Consider the following 24,289-nt stretch of genomic DNA (forward strand, 5'->3'; position numbering starts at 1 on the left):
CATAGCGGTCCCTCGCTATGCGAAAACATTGCTAAACGGAACGTAAAAACCCATTGGAACGCATTAGACATCGTTTAATGCGTTCCAATGGGCCCTAAACTTACCATTCAGCGAAGTTTCCTCCATAGCGGCAGCCATTTTTGTGCCCTCGGTAAGCGAGGGGAGGGCGCAAAAACGCTGCGCGCGGCCATTTCGGGGCTTCCGGAGGCCATTTTGGAACCGCCTAACAGCTGATCCGCGGGCATTGCAAAGGGAAGATCGGTAAGCGAAACACTTACCGATCGTCGCTATGCGAGTTTTGCCCATTGCGACTGTTGGTATGCCTCCGCATTAGCGATCCCGAAAAAGGGATCGCTATGCGGATTTGTCGTTATACGGTGCGCACGTTAAGCGAGGCACCACTGTACCACCAACAGTCATGAATCTGGAACTGACCTTGCTTATTCCTGGAATCTTATGGGTAGTGATATATAGAGAGAAATCCCAGACCCTTCATCTTCTTAACCTTCCTGTCCCCTCAACAATGTATTCCATCTTTTTTCTTCAGAAAAAAAGATCTTACAGAGGAAAAGACAGAGTAAAACCTTTTGATTTGTAGCACTTGGGGTCCCCTTTCTAGAAGTTCCATTCAAAAGATCTATCTTATAGATTGGTTCCCAACCGTGGGTAACGCAGCTATTATTGGACTGCAACTCCCAGAAACCGCAGCCAGCATAGCTATTGGAACTGGAAATACAAGAACACCTGCCTTACCCAATTTTATGTTATAGATTGGTAGCCAGTGTGTAGAGTAGTTAAGGTGCCAGACTGTGGCCAGGAGCATGCTCAGGTCCTCACCACACCATGAGCATCTTTAGGAAACCTGAGTCTAGTCTTACCTTCTTCATAAGAGTGTTGTGAGGATAAAGCGGGGAAGTAAAGAATTATGCCATGATTTTCAGTGTGGTGTAGTGTAGTGGTCCCCAACCTTTTTGACACCAGGGACTGGTTTAGTTGAACACCACTCTCCCAAGGACTGGGGGAGAGGGTATTTGTTATGCAGTAGGTTGTTGGAGGATAGCTTTGAATCGAGCTCATAAAGGAACTGGTGAGCAGGAGGTGAGCTGCAATTGAAGCTCCATCTCCTGTTAGATCAGGAGCAGCTTAGAATCTAATAGGAGTGCAGGCTCCTATGAGATTCTAATGCCACAGGCACAGCTGATCTAGCAGCAGGAAGAGGAGAGTGGGAAGCGAAGTCCCGCCTCCTGTCAGATGAACAGCAGCATTAGAACCTAATAGGAGCACTCCGACAGGAGGCGGAGCTTCGCTCGCCGCTCACTTCCTGCTCGCCCCTCATCTGTCCCGGCGGCCCGGTCCTTCCAAGGCCATGGACCGGGGGTTGGGGACCCCTGGTGTAGTGGATAGAGTGATTGACTAAGACCCCGGAGAACAGCATTTGAATACCCACCTGGCCATGGAAACTCATTGGGGGAATGGAAGTGGTAAAATGACTCCTTAAATATTTCACTCATCCTGAAAACCCTATTACGGTTGCTATAAGTCAGTTCCAACTTCACAGCACAGAATACACAAACACAGAATAACATATACCACTTTAAGTGGAATCGGAGGAAAGGGTGAGATATAAACACAGCTAATACAAAACACATGTATTTTTAAATTACATGTTAATACAAAACACAGCATTTTTAAATTACAACTTCCAGAACCCTCCCCCCCAAGCCAGCCTGGCTACAGCTGTGACAGCTGGAAGACACTGAGACTTGCATTCACCTCTCCAATTTTTTTTCCAAGGCCCGCTAATGAACACAGACCTACACGCACCACCTAAGCACAATGATGTCATGCCTGGACCACACAATTTGAGGTGTTCAGTGTTTCCACAAATGCTCTTCATTCATGTAAAAGGAGAAAGAAAGAGAAAAAGGGAAGAAAAAAGTGCCCGGGCAACCCATGTATATCTAAAAACTACTGTTTTCCATTATTTATGCCCGTTTCTTATCCTAAACAATTTTGTCTATTTTTTAAAAAAAGGCATTAGGGCAAAAAGTCATTGTTAGCATCACCTCTGAAAATGCCTTTAGGCTGTATTTCTATAGTGATATTTAGGTTATATTTATATGTTAGAGTATATTTTAAACGCAAGATCTGTATGTCAACAATTTTTAAAAAACAGAAAAAGCAAACAGAGGTACATCAACATTGTTTTACAACTCCTAACATTCAAAGTCAACTTCTGATTGCATAATTTACTCCAGTTCCCGCCCCCCCCCCGGTAAGGCTTTTGCAGAATACGTCCCTCTATCAATTTCACTGTTTACTGTAGTAACTTTGTAGGTTCCGTCAGTGGAATAGTAAACACAATTCTAGAATGAAAGTTACACGGACAACATTCCCTAGTTTGCATGAAAGAGATAACAACGGCTTTGAAAGTCCAGCATTTGGCAAAGGGCCACAAGCAGAAGAATGCAAACATAGAAGCTATTTTTTAGTTCAGTGCACCAAACACAGGCGGAGGAAAACACTTCCTCTGTTCGTCCTGGGTTGTTCACAGCATTCCCTGCTTTTGCCGTACTTCCCCTATCCAAACCACTCACTTTGCTCCTTGTCCCCAATTTAGGGCAATCTCAGCTGCCTTTTGGCACCAAAGGGCAATTTCTTTCTGAAGCAAACAGGGATGGCAGTGGAGGATAAGGGTTCAAGTGGGAGCAGAGAGTTAATGCCTCTCCCCATCACAGTCATATTTTCACCCTCCCTTTTCCCCTCTCTCACAAGTTTTTTTTTTAAAATCAATTTATAACTGCATGAACTTCATGCCTGCATAGTCCTAAAATCAGCATTATTTCTGCAATGCAGAAAACTAAACAACTTTAGCTGAAAGAAGAAAAACTTTGCAAGTGGTTACTGGCTATGCTTTTTCAGGGATCCTGGGGATCCTATTTAAAAAAAACAGACAACTCACCTTTGGTTAGCCCACTGCATATAGTACAGTATATACATCAGGCCAGTGGTTCCCAACCTTGGGTAACCAGGTGTTCTTGGACAGCAACTCCCAGAAACCCCAGCCAGCACAGCTGGTGATGAAGGCTTCTGGGAATTGTAGTCCAAGAGCACCTGGGTGACCTAAAGTTGGGAATCACTGCACTAGGCAAAATGCTTCTTTTTAAATGTCTAAACTATCTGCCCTGTGAAAGCCATCAGAATGTCACCAATCTGAACCATACATACATACTCAGGCACAATAATCTGATGCATGTCCACCCCTGTAAATTATATAAATTAGGCCTTTTTTCCTCCGTTGTTTTTGATACCAGAATAAGATCAATTAAATGAAAAACTTACATGACATGAACGATCTCCACCCACGCAGACCATATCCTGCCTATGTACTTGTGAAGTCTGAATAAATAAGAGTGGAGGAAATTGACCTGTTTAGTCTAGAGGCACTAGTAAAAATCTCCTGTTGGCTGAAACAAAGTCTCTCTTGTCTAATGCTTTTTCCAAAGTAAGGAGACGAATGCTTCTGGTTTCTCATAAGTAGTGCACTATGATGATGATCAGGAAGGGGATGATGACAAACAGCCACCATCCCTCCAACATCTGGCACTCAGAGAAGTCAAGTGCTTCCAAACATGGTGACGTAGACCACATCAATAAAAAGCACCAAGAAATCCCATGGCCAAAAAAAGAGCAGAACAGCATCTGGTATTGTAACTACTTAAAAACCATTTTAATCCTTCTAGAGGTAGAAATCTGAATCACAGACTAGTAAACTGAATAATCTCCCTGCAAATGCATGGAGAAATAACTTCTTAACTGTCATCCAAGATTAGAGGTGGAGAACATATGGCCCTAAGAATGCTATTGAATTACAGCTTCCTACATCTCTCATCACCATCTAGGCTGGCTACAGCTGATGGCCGCCACAACCTGGCCAGCTACAGAGCATTCCACAGCCTTGTGAGGGATAATACAGAGGCTTCCTTCCAAAGGAACAAAAGAGACAGTGAACTAATAATGAACACTATTAATTAATTCATATGACTAATAACTAACCATGAAAGCTAGCAGTTGGAGTCAGGTTCAATTTTCCCTACCACTGGGAAACTCACAACATCTGGCCTTTCATTCTCTTTCAGCCTGACCTAATTCACAGGGTGGTTGTAATGGCACAACAGGGGAAGAATAGCCCGCCATGTTGCCCTGAAATCACTGTCGAAAATGGCAGGACAAGCCTGTTACTAAGAAATAATGCCTGTAATAGTAGTAGTGCTGTAGTCACAGAACTCATATTCATTCCAGTTAGACCTGTCTAGGTGAATGTCTTAGTAGACTGCATCTAGGGATGGGGTGTGGGAGGTTTATTTGTTAATTTTCATTTTCTGAACCAATACAGGAACCAAAACACACTTGTTTTGTGATGCAGTTCTCAAGGCAAGGCAAACAAAACTTATAGATCAGGGAAAGGTGCACAGAGAAATGTGCATGTCTATAAAAATGTAATACATAAATGTATTATATCTGCAATACCTGCCTGCAAAAACAAAACAAAAAACACAAAAAACAGCAGCCAGAATCTGTTATATCCATAGGTGTGATGTAACTTCCACCAGTACAGATTTCAGCAATGAATCACTGCAACTTAAGAAATTGGCATCACACACTAGTTGTGCCACCTACAGTGTGATAACAACACCTGTCCTGATTTCTTATCTTGTAACAATTGGAGTTACACCAATGGAGCTATGCCACTGCAAATATATAACAGGAGTCTAGCCTGTGCATTTTAAGCAAAATCATGCACAAAAATCTGTAATGCATTCATGGCTAGGATCTGATGGTTGTTGTAGGCTGTTTGGCCATGTCCTGGAGGTTTTTCTTCCTGGTGTTGTCCACCAATCATTATATTAGACTACACAGGGAAGCCATTGAAAAATACAGCCCGCAAAAAGGTCAACGAACTCTACCCAGCCACAAGGATCACTGCACACAAAAGACCAGCTAATGACACCCATCAATCACAGTGACAGATCAACTGTCCCCCTTATCACAACAATAAACCCATAATAAAAACACCCTGATCACCCTATCTCCTGAAAAGGACAAAAACCTGATCCTACAGCTACAAATACTCAACTATCCCACACACTACACTAGAACACAGACAGAGTTCTTATCCTATCCTCTGAAGATGCCGGCCACTGAGACTGGGGAATCGTTAGAAAGAAAAATCTTCAGAACACAGCCAAACAGCCTGAAAAACCTACAACAACCAAAACTGTGTAAGTTTGGAGAAAAGCACACAAAAATGTGTATAAATAGTCTTTATTTATTTATTTACAAGATTTTTTAAACCGTGCCATTACCAATGGTCTGAGTAGCGTACAAAAATATTAAAACTTTAGAAAACATTCAAATCATTATTAATAGGCAATATTATAATAATATTCTATATTAAAACAATCAATTTCTCATCAATAAATCCTGCTGCTCATACAGCCAGCTAAAGGATATTGTACTATTCAATTAAAATGCTGGCTAAACAGAAAGGTCTTTGGCTGGCGCCGAAAAGCGGAGCCAGGTGGATCTCTATAGGGAGGATGTTCCAGAGTTGGGGGGCAACAGTCAAGAAGGCCCTATTTCAGCATGCCATCCCCCTCACCTCTTTCAGGGATGGCACCTTCAGAAGGGCCTCCTGGCCTGATCTTAGACCAGAAGTCCCCAGCACCTGGTCCGCGACCCGGCAGTGGTCCGCAGTCTATCCAGTACCGGGCCGCAGACAGATCTCCTACCCCCCCGCGAGTACCCCCGCCATAAGTGCCGTCGCACATATGCACGCGAGCGCTTTCCGCACCCTGTAAGCGTGCTGTGCACATGCGTGCAAGCGGGGGCTCCCAAGCATGATGTGTGCATGCACACATGTGAGCTCCGCCTCCCTGTGGGCGCACCACGCCTCTCCAACCGGTCTGTAGTTGGGAAAAGGTTGGGGACCACTGTCTTAGAGAACTGGCAGGCTCATATGGAAGGCAGTCCTTTAGGTCAGCAGGCCCCAACCTTTTTGGCACCGCAGACCGGTTGGGGGGTGCAGACTCCATGCACGGGCAGTGCGGGGGCCGGAGATCTGTCTCCGCAGACCAGAGGTTGGGGACTCCTGCTTTAGGTAACCAGGTCCTAAGCCGTTTAAGGCTTTATATGTCAAAGTAAAAACTGCCGTGATATGAGTCCGCACGGTGGCACCACTTACCAGCCACACTGCCCGGTTCTGTGCCAGTTGCAGTCGCTGGACCGTCTTCAATGGCTGCCCCACGTATAGCACATTTCAATAGTCCAGTCTGGTTGTTACCAATGCACGTATGACTGTTGCCAGATTCCACACATCCAGGTAAGTGTGAAATCGATATATTGTCTGGAGCTATAAAGAAGGCACCCCTGGACTTCCAAGGTCAGACCGGGATCAAGGAGCACCCCCAAGCTGCCGGCCCTGTCCTTTAGGGCCTGGGCCGGACCAGGCCACGGAGACAGATCTCCCACCCCCCATATACGCTCCCGCCGCCCGCACAGCCCCTTTGCGGATGCACACGACTGTGCGTGTGTGTGCGAAAGCCACCCGACCTCTTCGCAAGTGTGTGCGAAGTGTTTGCCACCAAAACTGACAAATGTGCCCAGACCTAATTGTGTCCCATGTTAATTAGTGTAGAAAGAGGAGAGGCTGTTTGGATTTTCTACATCAGGCACCCAAACTTCTTCAGCCATCTCTGGGCTGTTCAAGGTCCATTTGCTGAGTTATTGTATGAAGACTATTTTCTTGAGGGCAATTAATTTGTCAGCATTTTCTGTGTTTGCCTATGATGTGTTTTAATAATTGACTGTGTGGAGCTACGGTGCCTACTCACTGCCAGAAGGCAGCTAAATCTGTTTGTCAGTCTGTTCTCTGTTTACATTTAATTTCAAGAAGAAACTTGAGAAATAGATTAATTCATCTGTGAAAGTAAAAAACAAAAGACCCTGTCTTGAAGAGATAATTCCAACATTTATCCAAGAGGGGCATCTTGTTTGTGAAGTACAGGAAGAAAAAAAATGGTTCCATTCACATAAAGTGAAAATACCGACTAGAATCATTTTGGAATTGCAGTGCGCAATTGGGCAATTAAGGAAGGATCAAATCACCAGGTAAATAAATTGTATAGACTACAGCATGCTGGAATTAGTCTGTTATTATCATTACCCGCATCCTGGATTTGGACTAAAATGCTTCCAATCTCTTCTCAACACATTGCAGAACCCCTGGGCTTGCCTGAGCTTATTGAGAGACCAAGAATCTGTCCCCAGAGAATTCTATCTGAACTAGCCATTGCATTGCATCTCTCTGTAACACCACAATCCAGATGTAATAATATTTCACATTTGAAGATAAACAATGGAAATGACACAACAGATCAGGTACACTGGAAGTACTGTACTATTTTGAAAAGCAGTAACATGTACACTTGCCAGCAAGAGAACACGGATGTTTACTTTCCATGGAGAAAATAAGATGCTTCTGTCTAGCAAGTACCAATTCTTAGTACACGCACTGGAATCATAAACATTAACCCCCTCCAAGCACAAAAGTCCTTACTCCCAGTTAAGTGGTATAATCTTTTATGGCTTGATTTTCTGTTCCTAAGTACATAATCTGTTTCAGTGTCTTCAGAGGAGGTAAGATAAAAAGACTCTTGATCTCAAATGTGGTTTTTTGCTTCAAAACATAACCATCATGCAGGCCAAAAGGGAGTGAGTCAAGACCATGGTTCTTCAGATTGTACAGCATCTGTTCAGATGTACACCCAGACAGCTTAGCTTTTATAATAACTACACCCAATCTCTGGTATCTGTAGTTTAAAAAAAGGAATCAGATAGCAGATGATGGAAAAGACCATCTGTCTAGGAATGTGGAGTGCTGCAACCGGCCAAGGTAGAGAACATTCTAGTGGATAGAGAATATATACTGGAAACCTGATTTAAAATTCTGTTTTTTAAATCTGTTTCTAGTATTGTTCTTATGGTTATTGATGGAATCCTTCCAACAAAGTTGCTGCGTTTAGATGTGCTTTTTGCATTTCATTCCCCCTGACCCTACGGATTACAATTCCCCACCAATTTAAATATGTTCACAAGACTTCTGAAGTTGAGAAAAAAATGAACTATATTTGATAAAGTGGCCTTGCTACAGAGCTACCCTCTGATGAATCCTGCTAACTTTAGTCTGGATCATCAAGCCTTTTGATTTAAATTGCCTTGATTACATGACTTGTACACTATATCTATTAATAAACGATCACATTATTACTACAAGATCACTTCCGACATCCCTCTGCATGCGGTATGTTCCAGGACTCATGCATGGGCATTCCATTAGTTTTCTTCCTAGTGAACTACAGTTTATGCTCCCTTTAACCTCAGTTGCAGATTCCAACCCAAAAGAACTCTGAAAAGTAAATAATAGAAGATAATCCCTCTTGAATGTTTGGTATTTAGAGCAGTCAACACACAATCTGCCTGCTCTTTTCTCCCTCTATTTTTAGGCTGTCCGCCAAGGAAAGACTTTTTAGGATCATTTACTTAAAACAGTTCATACAATTAGCCAGATCCTTGTTAACACCCAGTGTGTGGTTTTTCTTATGCAAACCACACCATGCTTGATGCAGAAGATACTGAAAGAAGTGTCGTTATTCCAATGTGTTTGAAAGGGATTTGGTACCTGCCTGGCTGAAAAGGACATAGAAGTTACTTAAACAGCTGTGTTTTTTTAATGTAGTCAGAATGTGACTGGTTTTAAGCTTCTGTTTTAAGAACAACAGATTCAGCAACTGTGTAAAAACAAACAATAAAATATGCATTGAATCACTTACATTGTTTTGATTGATGAACATTACAGAATTTGCGAACAGAGGTGCCAGAAGGGTGAAATATTTTAGAGCAGTCAGAGCACGCCACACTGCCTGGATATATATATATATAATAAAAGTATAGTACGTACTGTATAAGCATATACTACCTTTTACAAATGTTCCATTACATCAGACCACCAGCCATGCTGGCTGGGATGACGGGAGTTACAGTCCAAAACATATGAAAGAAACCTGGGTTGGGGAAGACTATTAACCTAATTTTTGCATAATATACAGTGCTCTCTTTCAACCTTCCAGTAAAGGTATGGTACATGTTATATTTTGTCTGTATGCAGTTCTTTTTCTTCACAGAAGACACAGAGATCTACATATTTCGTTATAATAATCTTAGAACAATAATCTAATTTTATAATAATAATCTTAGAACAGGGACCCTATAGATTGCTAAGCCCTTGTCAGGGAAGCATCTACGTAACACCCAACCTCTGGCTCTGTAGCCATATACTGTACCTAAATCACTGAGCTATCCAGATTATGACGTTATAATATGACTTTTCCTCTCTCGTTATTATTTTTTCTTCTATGAAAATATTAGTTGCTTTCCCGGTAGAGCCTTCCCAAGGCATTTTGTTAGCTGAAGCAGAATTATAAACTGCACTCCTCACCTTCTCCTCCAATGTAAAGTCACAGTACAAAATCCCCACAAAATCTGGGCTGGTCTAAAAACAACAGCAGCAATTAAGACAAAAACTCCGCAGAGAAAGAACAAAACAAACTAACTTGCTAGTTGAAATGCAGGTCAAATAGATGGGAGTTATTTTGCACCTCCTTCCAAAGGATCGATCGAAAGAGTGGTGGACTTTTCAACAACATCCATTCCACAAATCTGGGGGAATATATGTCAAGGTCCTACTTCCTGTCCCTATTAGGCCTCCATTATTCTGCCCTACAGCTAATACAGATCATCCCCACAGGATCTCCAAAGCTTTTGGATGAAGTATTTATATCACATGATGTTATGCTCCTGCACAATCTTCCAGGCAGTGCAGGTGAACCTACACAGGATTATCTCATTTTTATCCTCCACAAACTCGGCAAGGTTAGGCAAGGCAAGGCTATGCTTTGCTCAAAGTTGCTCTGCCTAATCATGGGATCTGTTGCAGAACCAGGGCATCTCCCACCCAAAGTCAAGCCCATGACATCTAGCATCCCCCACATATACCGTTTTGAAAAGACACTTTCAAAAAACAAAGTAATGGAACGCACACTTCTCCCATGAACCTTGTGAAGTTTTACTTTCAGTCATGTGCAGGAGAGGTAAGGATTATTCACAACCCTCAAAGGAAACCATCTTGGTGCTTTCAGATGAGTCAATGAGATCCGAGCGTCCCTCCTAAACCCAAAGCTGGGGAGTTATTTCTGGACTATAATTCTCCAAATGTCCCAGCCTGCATGTAGTCCAAAGACCAAACTTCTCCAAAGCTGACTCCTCAGAGGAAGTAGGCCTGCTTTATACAGAGATCTGATAAGCTGGCTTTCTCTGAAAGCAGGCCATTAGGCTCTGCCTGAAAGCTCCTCTCTCACTTCATACTTGCAGTAGGATTATGCAGCCCTTCTGACACCAAAATAGATGGGGAAAGAAAAGGATGACACCAAATGATCAAGAGGTTGGAAGCAGCTTCCCTATGAGGAAAGTTCTGTATTTGAAAGAAGAGGTGACACTAGGAGAACCAAATAGAGATAGATGTTGCGTCATGTGGACAAAGTGGACAAGCAGTTTTTCTATCTTTCTTTTAAGTAAAGAAAAAAAATGTGCAGTCAGCCAGTTAAACTAATCAGGGGACAGGAAACCAAGCTGTATGAAGAAAGACTGAAAGAACTGGGCATGCTTAGCTTTGAGAAAAGAAGACTGAAGGGAGATAAGATAGCACTTTTCAAAGACTTGAAAGGGGCAGGATCTGTTCTTGATCACCCCAGAGCACAGGACATGTAACAATGGGCTCAAGTTACAGGAAGATAGATTTACACTGACCATTAGGAAAACTTCTTAACTGTTAAAGCAGTACAACAGTGGAACCAATTACCTTGGGAGGTGGCGAGTGCTCCAACACTGGATGCATCCAAGGGAAAACTGGAAAACTATCTGCCAGATCTGTTTTGATTTGGATTCCTGCACTGAGCAGGGGTTTGGACTTGATGGCCTTATAGGCTCCTTCCAACTCACTTATTCTATGGTTCTATGAATGATGGGAGATTGTGGAATAGCAAAATGAAGTATTCCTCCAGACAATGCCTTGTTTAAAGCAAAGAACTGCCCTACCACAAGATGCAGTTGATACTTGGACAACTTTTATGGAAGCCTACAACAGTCAGTAGTCATTATGGCTGCATATTATCTACAGTAACAGAGATAATGTTTCTCTGAACACCAATCACCAGGGAATTGGAAGTTATCCTGATATCTTGCCTGTGGGTTTCCCATAAACCTCTAGCTGACCACTGTGGGAAGCAGGATGATGAAACAGACAGGCTTTTATCTAATCCAACATTGTTATTCCAATGTTCTTATCTTCTTATAAAACAAGGATTGAGCACTGAATCATACAGATGCATAGCAGGGAGCACACTCTGTGGGTGTATGTTTTGGGTTCATGGAAGCTTTTAATGTTACGTTGATTTCCCATGGCAATCAAACTGTTCTCTCCCAGCTCAGCAGCGTGCCCAGATTATTTGAACCTTGCTGTTTTAGTCACTACATTAGATGAGATACTGAAGATGGATAGCAGGCTTGTAAAGGCAAAATACCAAGGCAATTTTTAAATGGTTTAAAAACAGGCAAATCAAAGTACACTTCAAGGTCACTTCTATTTATTCTTGCCATTTTACAAAGCTTACAGTAAGGAGCTGGCAACCCTCTGGGAATGCAGAATTCCAAATCTGGACATCAGCTACGAAAACACCTCCCCTTCCCCCCCCCCCCGGTCCCTTCTTCTAAGCATGGATAAGGCACAAATTCTGTGACACTTATTTCCCATACCTAGGAACCCCTGGAATGGGTAGCCATAGGTTGGAATAAAATTAACAGCATATAATCATTAATTATTATTTATTTCTAGACATGCTAAGGCTGTACTATTAAGTAGGAGTCAATCTACAAAGATAATGGATAGTCTGTGGTCCTCTAGATTGGGGTGGGCAAGTTGATGACCACATTCTAAGAGAGTAGAGCCCACAATATCTATCTATCTATCTATCTATCTATCTATCTATCTATCTATCTATCTATCTATCTATCTATCTATCTATCTATCTATCTATCTATCTATCTATCTATCTATCTATCTATCTATCTATCTATCTATCTATCTATCTATCTATCTATCTATCTTACCATCCATCTGGCCAAATGACCACTCTTCTACATCATAATTCACAACATTCACAGCTGCAACAGTCAGGTATGGGAATCCGAGGCAAAATACAGTTCAAATTCATTACATTTACATCTCCCCCTTCCTGCAAGGAGACGACTGGACAGCTCAGTGAATTCAATATTTGGCCATGGAGCCACAGATTGGTAGTTTGATTCCCCACTTTGTCTCCGAGGCGAAAACAGGTAATTTCTGTAGCCTTGGGCAAGCTGCAGAGTCCCAGAGCACCCTCAGAAAAAGGGACTGGTAAACCATCTCGGAGTAAAACCCTGTAAATGGTTGCCATACATCGGAATCGACTTGACAGTACTAATTATCACTCCTCCTCCTTCAAGGAGCTCAGGGTTGTCTTCCTTACAACAACCTGTGAGGGAGGTCAGGCTGTGAGGCAATAACTGTCCTGAAATTATCCAATAAACTCTGCAGTGGAGTGGAGATTTGAATGCAGGCCTCACTGTTTGAAGCCAATTTTTCCCAATAGCCCCTATGCCAGCTGTCTTGACTAACAAAATCACCACTTAAGTTGTGCTGCGGTGCATTGTACAAGCTCTGTTCAAGAGATGATTTTAAATCTATCTGTCATACACTCTTGGAAATCATCCCACTTACTCACCCCCAAGGCTACCATGCAGGAAGAAGGTCCTATTACATACAACTCTGGTGCTTGACCGTTAAGTCACACCTCAGTTTGTAGCTATGTATGTCAGTCAAACACAAGAGAGTGCCTGAAATGTTTCCTACCCTTAAACAAGCAAGTCATCTAAACTGGTCTAATCACATACCACCTCATAGGCAGGGTGGCCTCTTGACTGTAATTTTACAGGCCAGGACAGAATTTAATCCCCTTAGCTTGCTGTTAGTTGGATGAACCGTATGGAGCCAAGATTTAAAAAATTAAATTGAATTACATTTTATTTTACAGTATTTTGTTTTTAGACTACAAGAGCTATTGAAGCACATAACTGTACACAGGAGCACTGACAGCATATGGAATGTGTAGCACATACGTTTTAGATGTAAACATATGAACAAATTAAGCTGTTTTATGTCAGAACACTGAACTATCTAGTCCTGTACTGGCTACCTGACTTCTGGTAGTCCTCCAGAGTCTGAGCTGGAACTGCTTTTTTTTAATCAGCTATCTGTTTTTGTTTTGTTTTTAAATAGAAATGACTACTGCATGAAAAGGTATCTTCTTTCATGGAAGGACAGTACTTCTATGTAACACCCAGCTTGCGCATTATACTTCTGTGTCACAGGATATGAGATTTTAGAGCACAATCTGACATTCTTTAGAACAGCCTTTCCCCACCTATGGCCTTCATCTGTATTGGACTACAAAATCCATCATACTGCCTGGAGATGGTGACACTGGAATCCAACTCAAGTAGAGTACTCTTGCTTAGGGAAGGTTGATTTATACACAGGAGGAAATATTTCTTTGAGAAATGAAAGGCACTCTTTACACAGTTAGGGATACTTTGCCCATAAATCTCCCATTGAAAAATCAAATTATTTTTACTTCTAGCATACAATCAGTGAGAATTCTCATGCTCATCAAAGGACTAATCAATGTCAGTTGACATCTTATTACTTGACTATGAACAAACAATACAGTATGCCATATTCCACAAGCATCACTATATAGGCTTCCTTAGAACACTATTTTTAAAAAACAGCTATTTGGCCTTTAAGCATTACTGCTATATTGCTTTATTTTTTAAAAAATCATTATAGAAAAGAAGATTTTGTAACTCTTTACTCATCTAAGTAGCTTCAGGATAAAACGCAAAGATATATTTTCAGATGAAGTGTCCACATTTATAGAAACCTCACATAATGGTACAGTACTAAGATCTAATAATGTTATCCATTCCTTCATTCAATTTATTTATTTATTCAGTTTATATGCCACCCATGGCCAAAGGCCACTCTGGGCAGTTCACAACACAGAACAAGATTAAACATAAATATTTATTTGTTTCATAATAATAATAATAATAATAGACATCTCATAAATACAAAGGTTTTTAATATACATTTTTGCTGTTCTAATAAAAATATAAGATAATATTTTTACTGATTTTTGACCAGCTAAATACCCACGCCTGACTAGAATTTTTCAGCAATATGGTATCAGTGAAAGACTTCGTCCTACTCTTCTGTCTAAAAGCAATCTGATTCATATTTTTCAGAAACATTACAAGTAAACACTGCAGATGAAACATCCAATGCTATGATTATCTCAAAGTTCTAAAAGTGGACTGCTCCTTATAAATGTCATGCAATCATGTGCCATCATCTTAGGTAAATAGACCTAAATTGAGAGAGAGCTTTTTGAGTATGCATTTAGACAGTAACCAAAAAGATTTTTATTTTAACAGCTTTTTTCATACATAATTTCTGTTCCCTTTTTATACTGACATTACATTTTTTTTAAAATCTGATGGCTGCTTTTTGATTACACTGTTTTAAAATATGTACTGTACTGATATGAGTTTTGCTCTCAGTAATACCATATAAGAGATACTTTTGAGGGCTCCATTAGCACACGACACAGGAAAACAACATTAACTACAGCAACAACAGAAGACAGTGAAAGCTGACATTCCACACACAAAAAAATCAAACTTCCATTCATTTATCAAATCACAAGGATCTTACGTCCAACAGAGCTACACAAAAGTAAGTAATTCTCAGGTCAAAGCTTAATCACTGGCTCTGAGAAACCAACTGCTTTTGGGCTATAAAGATGGTGGGTCTGAAGCAGAATATGCAAAACATTCTTCCCCACAGCAATACACAATAATAATAAATTATTGAAGACACATCACCCTGTAATAACATTCCAATTCTGCCCTTAGGCAGCTTTCAAATAATATTTTTTACTTCATGATAAGGTCCACTGGATGTATACTACTAGGAATGCAAAATGTATGGACCTCTGATTGCTGCTGAACTCCAAACGCCTAGCCTGGCAGATGGCTTGGTATGATGGGAGTTGTGAAAATAGCTGACAGGAAAAAAAAGTTGATTCATTTGAACTGTGATGTAGGTTCTAGATCAAATAAAACCGGAACACTCTCTAAAAGCAAAAATGCCTCATCCGAAGCTGTCCTCATTTGGGCACATCATGAGAAAACAGAGTTCTCAGGAAATGACAATAATGCTGGGAATAACTGAAAACAACAGGGAATGAGGAAGATCAAATAAGAGATGGATCAACTCACTAAGGCACCCATAGTCTTGAATTTGCAAGGCTGTTGAAGACAGTACTTTGGGAAATCACTAATTCACACATTTGATGCAACTTGACAGTACACAGCAGCAACAAAAAGATGGGAATTGTAGTCCAGCAAAAACAACTGGAAGGCTGTAGGCTCCACATCCCTGAACTAAATAAACAAGGTTATAATTCGAACCAGGGGTCTGGAACCTGTTCTGAACACTGCAAATGTATGGAGTGAAAATGAAGCTATTTCTGATCATGCACAGAGCGTATTCTTTGCATTATTGAGTACAGACTCCTAGATTTTGAATCACATCCACAATAAAAGCTGCTAGAAGAAGAGGCACCACTTCCTGGCAGGCCCATTGCTATTATTTTTAAGTCCTGGACCTTAGAGTTTGCTTTTTCTTATGCAAGGACCTGGCCGTAATGCTCAGCTTGTCACAAATCTCTTTAAAGCCCGGCACAGAGACAGAAAGTGACAACCTTGCCTTGAACTCCCTCTCTCACCCAGCCATGGCTGCTATATCCCATGTTCACTTACCTGCCAGTAAATTCCACCCATGTCAATAGGCCTTACTTCCAAGCAGACCCACACAGGCCTGCGCTGTGAATTTGGGATCAGAGAGAATCAATCCAGCTTCTTCCTGATATTGTTTGAAAGGCAGAAGGCTATACAGTATTCTATTATTTCTGAAAATACAATGCAAAAGGAATGGGGGACAGCGAAGGAGGGGGAGTTAAAGCACCCTGCAAATGCTTAAGGGAACCTCCTCCAGAGCAACAGGAGGGAGAGGGGTGGGCAACAGGAGGGAGAGGGGTGGGCATGTTAGAAACGGCTTCTATCAGCAACACTTTCAATGCACAATTTAATGGCCCACTACTGTACTTTCTTGCTAACATGTGACAACAGCAATGCCTGGAAGGAGAAGAAAATAAACCCTGCCAAGTCCTGAGAACAAACTACCCTCCCTCCATCCCTCCTGGCTCTACTTATTTGCCCTAGAAGGTGAAGAATCAAGAAGACTGGATCCAACATTTCCTGTTACAATCAAAGCAATTCCCTCCACCTTCTGGCAAAGCCATTTAATAATAAAAAGGCATGGGGGGGGCGGGGGAGCTAAATTCTTGCACCATATGTTAAAGCTCCTTCCAGGGTATAAATAACCCGCTTGCATTTTAGACCTCTGTGAACATCCATGCTTTTGAGTCGGGTGCTGGGGTGAACGGAAAACCTAACACTGGCCCGGAACTCAGGACTTTTCCTCCATAAAAGAAGATGCGGTTGCAAAATAAAGGGGAATTCTCGCCCCCCCCCCCGAAACAAATGCACGGCAAATGAGTTGGCGATCGGTTACCTCCTTGGTTCCGAAGTGTTTCTCCCCCCCCCCCGGAAAGCACCCTTGCACGAAGCTAGGAAGCACAGCTCAAGCTTTTACACACACACACCCAGCAGCCCAGCCCAGTAAATCAAAATTTAAAAGGCAATTAGGAAAGGGGGGGAGAGCAATCGACGAAGCCCTTCCCGGGCGTGCAAAAGAGCAACTTTCGAGCTTTGACAGGCGGCGTCGCTTTGGGGGAAAAAAAAAAGGTTTGGCATCCCCAGCCCAGCCTGGATCAGCAACTTCCCCCCCAAAGCAAAAAAGCAGGGGAGGAAAACCGACAGGCAGGAAAAGAGAGCCCCACTTCTCAGGCTGGAATGAACGGAATGTCAAGCAGCTTTTTACCTACTGCCCAAATCATAGCAACTTCTCCGGGTCCTAAGGTTGGCCCATGTATTCTCCTCCTCCTCCTCAGCAGCGGCGCAGAGAAGAGGGCTGGTTTACTCTCACTCCCCAGATCCTCTTCCTCCTCCTCCCCAGACAAGCCCGGTCCCTGGAAAGGCTGCGGCGGAGAAGGGGCTGCGATGGCCCGGTGCAACTCGACCCGCTCCGCCGCCGCCGCCGCCCCGCCAACCCACACGCGCTGTGCGGGCAAACCCCTGCCGGGGGGGGGGGGAGGGGGGGAGGCTGGCTGCCCGGTCCTAGCGCCGTGGCTTCCCCGGCAGGGCGGAGCTGGGAAACGCGGCACCTCCCGCGCGGCAGAAAGAGGCGGGAAAGTAGAGCCCCTGAGAAGCTGGCCTCCGCCTGCTCGACTTTGTTCGCCCACCAGGCTCACGTCTGGTTTCTCTTTGCCCATATAGACAACTTCGAGCCGTCTTTCAAGACGTGACACATGTATTGCACACGGAGATATCAGACGAAACAAAGCCGGGGTGGGGGGAAGGAGACCAAAGCATCGTGGCACTGAAAATAATTATATTTAAATGTGAGCTTTCGTTAAGGTGCTACATTCAATATGCCAGCAAGTTTGGAAAACTCAACAGTGGCCAGAGGATTGGAAAAGATCAGTCTACATCCCAATCCCAAAGAAAGGCAGTGCCAAAGAATGCTCCAACTACCGTACAATTGCACTCATTTAGCACGCTAGCAAGGTTATGCTCAAAATCCTACAAGGTAGGCTTCAGCAGTATGTGGACCGAGAACTCCCAGAAGTACAAGCTGGATTCCGAAGAGGCAGAGGAACTCGAGACCAAATTGCTAACTTGCGCTGGATTATGGAGAAAGCCAGAGAGTTCCAGAAAAATATCTACTTCTGCTTCATTGACTATGCGAAAGCCTTTGACTGTGTGGACCACAGCAAACTATGGCAAGTTCTTAAAGAAATGGGAGTGCCTGACCACTTTATCTGTCTCCTGAGAAACCTATATGTGGGACAGGAAGCAACAGTTAGAACTGGTCATGGAACAACTGAGTGGTTCAAAATTGGGAAAGGAGTACGGCAAGGCTGTATATTGTCCCCCAGCTTATTTAACTTATATGCAGAATACATCATGCGGAAGGCCGGACTGGAAGAAACCCAAGCCGGAATTAAGATTGCCGGAAGAAATATCAACAACCTCCGATATGCAGATGATACCACTCTGATGGCAGAAAGTGAGGAGGAATTAAAGAACCTTGTAATGAGAGTGAAAGAGGAGAGTGCAAAAAACGGTCTGAAACTCAACATCAAAAAAACTAAGATCATGGCCACTGGTCCCATCACCTCCTGGGAAATAGAAGGGGAAGATATGGAGGCAGTGTCAAATTTTATCTTCCTGGGCTCCATGATCACTGCAGATGGAGACAGCAGCCCTGAAATTAAAAGGCGCCTTCTTCTTGGGAGGAAAGCGATGACAAATCTGGACAGCATCTTGAAAAGCAGAGACATCACCTTGCCAACAAAAGTCCGAATAGTCAAAGCTATGGTTTTTCCTGTCGTGATGTATGGAAGTGAGAGCTGGACCATAAAGAAAGCAGACCGCCGAAGAATTGATGCCTTTGAATTGTGGTGCTGGAGGAGGCTCTTGAGAATCCCCTGGACTGCAAGGAGAACAAACCTATCAGTTCTAAAGGAAATCAACCCTGAGTGCTCACTGGAAGGACAGATCCTGAAGCTGAGGCTCCAGTACTTTGGCCATCTAATGAGAAGAAGAGACTCCCTGGAAAAGACCATGATGTTGGGAAAGTGTGATGGCAAGAGGAGAAGGGGACGACCGAGGATGAGATGGCTGGACAGTGTCTGCGAAGCAACCAACATGAACCTGACACAACTCCGGGAGGCAGTAGAAGACAGGAGGGCCTGGCGTGCTCTGGTCCATGGGGTCACGTTAGTCGGACACGACTAAACGACTAAACACACGTGAGCTTTCGTGGATACAAACTGACTTCCTCAGAAATTGTTAGCTTTTAAGGTGCTACAACGTTTTGGTCTCTTCGTACAGATTCTAAGACGGTTACTTGGAAAATACAAACCATGTTTTATTTATATTTCTTTCATCTGTATTTGCCTCACTTTGTTAGATGAGGAACCTATGGCGTCTCAACACCAACTCCCTCAACAACTACAGTACCTCACAACTCTGTGAGGTAGATCGCAATGCTACAAGAGAGAGTAGACCAGGATCAGTTAGGAAGCTTCATTCAGAGGAGGGATAGCTGAGCAAGCTCAGTAGTTGTGACATAGCCTGCTTAGGAGGGCATGGTAGTTGGTCAGGATCCACCAATATTTTATTTGGGATAAATAGCAACTATAAAGGCCTTTTTCATTAATTATAACAAAAAAGTTCTCGCTCTCTCCACCCCACAACCAGCCTAAAATATTTGGGTGCCAGAGTTTTAAAAAGAAAACCTAAATGGTACTCCCACAATGGGAAAATATCTAATAATGCATCAAGCAAGTGACCAGTGAATGCTCTTCAAAATCAGGGCCACCTAATGACCGAGCAGGCCTTGTCTGCTTCCTCTCTAAGAGCCCTGGCAGGGCCAAACCAAGCCGCCTTGCCATCTCAGCTGGACCCTCATCCAGTTCAAGGAGTCTTTTGTCAAAGACAGCACCTTCCTTGGGCACATGAGGCAGAAAAGCCTTCAAAGATCTTACCAATACATTACGTCAATAACAAATAACACTCTTGTTTCTTGTTCTCTCTATCAAAACCGGCTGCTTGTGGCAGCTGCTTCACTGAAGTTAATGATACTTAAATAATCAACACCATCCCGAAGTATCCTAAGAATATAATGGTACCTCTTCCTGATCCATGCACAGAAGCTGAATGAGATAATAAATAAATCTTACTTTAATGATGGCAATGACATACAGTAGTGTAATTTGCTGCACCTAAAGTCAAAAGCTACTTTATGGGGCCTAAAAGACTGTGGCATACACCGTGGTAAATTGCCTTGGGTTTGAAAAGGAACGACAGTCTTCTTGTCAGAAACAAAAGGACAGTCGCATTACTTGCTATTGGCAGAACCAACACCAGGAATAACAATCACATTTTGCTAGTCAGTTTTATCGCTGAAGACAACGGGGGAAAAGAAACACTCACCAACTTCCCATCCTATTCTGCAAAAGCAATCTCTATTTTTAAAATTTGTCTCAAACCTCATTCCTCGCCCAGAAACACAGCTCGTCATTGGAGCACGTCTTAAGCTTAGAGCAACCAATGTGCCCAAAAGATACGAACAGAAGCAAGCTCCCTGTCTCACGCAGCATTTGCAAAGTTCCATCTGGTAGAAGAGATCACAGCAAATTCTTGCTATGGCATTGCCCGATCACATGAAAATCTGGTACTAGAAACTGAAAGCAATCTTGCATGCATGCTACTCCGAAAATTAATCAGCGCTGTGAGATCCTCTCCTATGGTGATGATAGTACATATTTATACTGATTCCCCCAATGTACCTTCTATTTATAACAAATCCCCCCATGCAAAGTACTACAGCTGGAAAGAGCACTGAAAAAAACTCACTGCACATCTGCTTTCTCTATTTGGATGAGGGACGCTCAGTTCTTTCTCTCCTTTAATAATCTGACCTCTTTTGTTTCTGACAAGGGGATGCTGTGAGGCAGAGCTATCTGACTCTCTGGAATCATTCCAAACTCAGATGAGGTCAGAATGAGGGGGAGGTGGGGGGGGGGGAAAGCTACTTCTCACAGCTGGATGGCCGCTCAGTAATCTGGACAAACAGCATGGGGATTTTGTTTTTAAAGAACATCAAATGGAATTGGATTCCTAGTGGTGATGATGACACAGCACGTGTCGGAATCACTAAAGGTTTGACACTCGTCGTGCGCGTTCCCGCTGTGTCTACATTCAAGTATGTTCAGATATGTTCTGCATCAGCTCCAGACCCATGCTTGAAAGGACTTCCAGCCACATATCCCGATCTGAACCACTAACCAGAGCTGTTCTTACTATAATTGCAGTATGGCTGGCTGCCCTAGGTTAGGATGATTGCCCAGAATTAGGACATTTGGCTGCCCTGAGTAGTTCAACATGAGGTAAGCAGAATCACACAAAATGCAAGTGCCTCATGTACTAACTTTCCTTAGTAAAGGAGAGGTGCCTGTCTTGGGCAGTAGGGTTGGGTTACATGAAAAGGCAAGCAAATTGATTATTAATTTGCTATTAGTGTGTTTGTTTATTTGTTTTGCAACTTCACATGCTGCCTTTGACAGACTTGGCTGGTGGTGTGACTGGCAATCTATCCAGCACTAACCAATAGCTGGTGTTTGATCTGTTCAAGTGTATGTAATAAAACTTTGTTCTTTCTCTTACTAATGTCTCAGAGTGAGTTTTTGAGACTGTTAAGTGCCAACTTAATGAGAAAAGGGGTGGACTACTCTGGAGAACTTGAAGCTATTCTGCTCTGTAAATTTCTGTACTTCTGCTGCACAGCTAAAGGAATTTAACCAGAAATTCAAAACTCTGCAACAATATTTTCATTAGAGCTCAGAAACTTTACTTTTCTGGACCAAAATGCCCAGAATTCTCTAGCTGAAACACTGCTATTGGAAAAAAGTGACATTTCTAAACATTCAGTTTTACTGCCAGAGATGGGAAGAAGCACATGAGGTATTTCCCCCCAACATCAGTGGTTCTGAAACTGGAGGCCTCAGATATTTTTATATTATCACTCTCAGAAGCCCTGAACATTTGCTGTACTGTTTAAGACTTGTAGGAGGTGTGGTCTAAGAACATCAGGGCCTCCAAGTAAGTAATGTATAGATCCTGTAAGATTTGCTGAAGTGAACAAGAAGCATTACTAGGAACACAAGAAACAACTTTCTTAACAGAAAATTCATATACTAAGCCGTTTCTTAAAACTTAGAAAGTGTGTGACTGCAGTAGGGTGGAGAGTTTGTAAGACAGAGATCCCTAATTGATGGGCTGATAGGGATGTGGTGGCACAGCAGGTTAAACCGCAGAAGCCTCTGTGCTGCAAGGTCAGAAAACCAGCCATCGTAAGATCGAATCCACACGATGGAGTGCTCTCCCGTCACTTGTCCCAGCTCCTGCCAACTTAGTAGTTTGAAAGCATGTAAAATGCGAGTAGATAAATAGGTACCACTACGGTGGGAAGGTAACAGTGTTCCATGTCTAGTTGCGCTGGCCACGTGACCACAGAAACTGTCTTCGGACAAATGCTGGCTCTACGGCTTGGAAACGGGGATGAGCACCACGCCCTAGAGTCGGGCATGACTGGACTAAATGTCAAGGAGAACCTTTACTTTTACATTGATGTGCTGCTTTCTGAACAGCACTTTCGATGCTCTTTGTACATAGGCAAAAGGAAGATCCAACAGGTGGGAGGAACAAACACCAAAGGAAACAGATGCTGGCCATTACTGCACTGCTTCCTGACATATCCTAATTTCCTTCCCTTGGGTTCCTGTCATGACTTAGTGTATGCCTTTTCCATACTAGTCTTACTCTTCAGTATGTGCCTTCCACACTAGTTTTCCTCTTCACACCCCTTCTTTTAGTCTTTTGATTTGCTGCCTGTTATTGCAGCGGCTGCCATTCTTATGTAGGCACGTTAAGGGACTCAGTGGATGAAGACATGTGCTCCTCCATCAGAGAGTCTCTTGCCATCATAATGTTAGGAAAGGCACATAGCGAATCAAATGTATTATGAAGCCAGAACCTGGCACGGAGGTCTCAATTTGTGCACCCAGGATTGGCTATAGTTTTCATGCTGTTTTTATCAAAGTGTTGTCATGACGGCACCCACATCCAATATCATCAAGGAGGCAGAAAAAGAGTAGACTTGTCCAGGAAACATGCAAATGTACAATGCTCAGATTAAGCAGGACTGAACTGTGGAGCGATGAAGACAAGGCTTGGATGGCAGAGTAGGGGATATAGCTGGCAGACCAGAAACACAAATGAGGACCTAGTTAGGAAGTGTGAGTCTCCTCACACTAGAAACACAGGTGAAGCATGTCATCAGAGCCAGAAACAGAACACACCCATCAGAAGACAGAGACAGAACATGACAGGAAACCGAACACTCCAAAACATGCCTAAGTCATTCATCACATTGCTACTTGTCCCTCAAAAAATAGCATAAAAACACTGCAGGTCAAAGCCATTCCTGGAGACTTATTTCTTTCTTTCATGGCTCAGAAGATTCTTTGTATGGGACAGAATTCCAGTAGGTGTTTGAAATAGGGTTCACCTGACCCCCTCTCAAAAAAAAGTATGAATATTCTGCTGTTTTCTCGAATCAATGGTTGGAAATATAAGATATCTGAAAGTATTTAACCATTATACACCCTAATCTTTAAATACTTTTAATTGTTAAAGAGACAGGTTTTGAAACATCTAATGAATGCAAAGAGATGTATGCTTTGCCTGCTTGAAAATTTTTGCACAGGGGTTTACTCTTGAGTAGACAGGAACAGAACTCAGATGCAATTTATTTGATTGGGAAGCAGAATTTCCAAGTTGGTCAGAATCACATCTGGCTTTGCCCACTTTACTTTGACCCTTGCCTCCTTCTTGGGCCTTTCTCATGTCCTTAGCCCCATCCCCTGCTAGTGAGCAGACACCCCAAGACCCTTCTGAAATAGGAAATTTGGCTCAAGGCCAATATAAATTCCCCACACATTGTCTAATCCTCCATTAAAGTCACATATCACTATGCATCTCATGCTAGTGAATTCCAGATATATACAAAGCACTGTCTGAAGAACAACTTAAGTATCCTTCCAATCAACTGCTGAAACAAAAAACACTGCTGAAAACACTGACCTGCTGTGGAACCTGGAAACTGGGTCTTGAAGCTATGTTTGGAGTGCCGTCTCTCCCCAAACCATCCAAGGGGACACAGACGCCTCCACCCCTTATTCCTAATAGGTCCGTGCATCGAGGA

General features: G+C 42.8%; 1 protein-coding gene across 4 annotated transcripts in view; it reads right to left on the bottom strand.

The window, feature by feature from the left end:
• The window catches only part of AMOTL1 (angiomotin like 1), a 97,801-nt gene that overhangs the window by 54,117 nt on the left and 19,395 nt on the right, over positions 1-24,289 (bottom strand). The window contains exon 1 of one of the 4 annotated variants that reach the window (XM_078390110.1): positions 17,279-17,527. The exons of 2 other annotated variants lie outside the window; for them this stretch is intronic. In XM_078390110.1, the coding sequence (XP_078246236.1) occupies positions 17,279-17,294 (16 nt within the window). In that variant the 5' untranslated portion in view covers positions 17,295-17,527. Of the gene's footprint in view, positions 1-16,095; positions 17,252-17,278; positions 17,528-24,289 lie in introns of those variants that run through there. One more of the 4 variants, XM_078390109.1, reaches the window with a different exon arrangement.

This window comes from Pogona vitticeps, chromosome 3 (genome assembly GCF_051106095.1).
Source record: "Pogona vitticeps strain Pit_001003342236 chromosome 3, PviZW2.1, whole genome shotgun sequence".
NCBI classification, from domain to species: domain Eukaryota; kingdom Metazoa; phylum Chordata; class Lepidosauria; order Squamata; family Agamidae; genus Pogona; species Pogona vitticeps.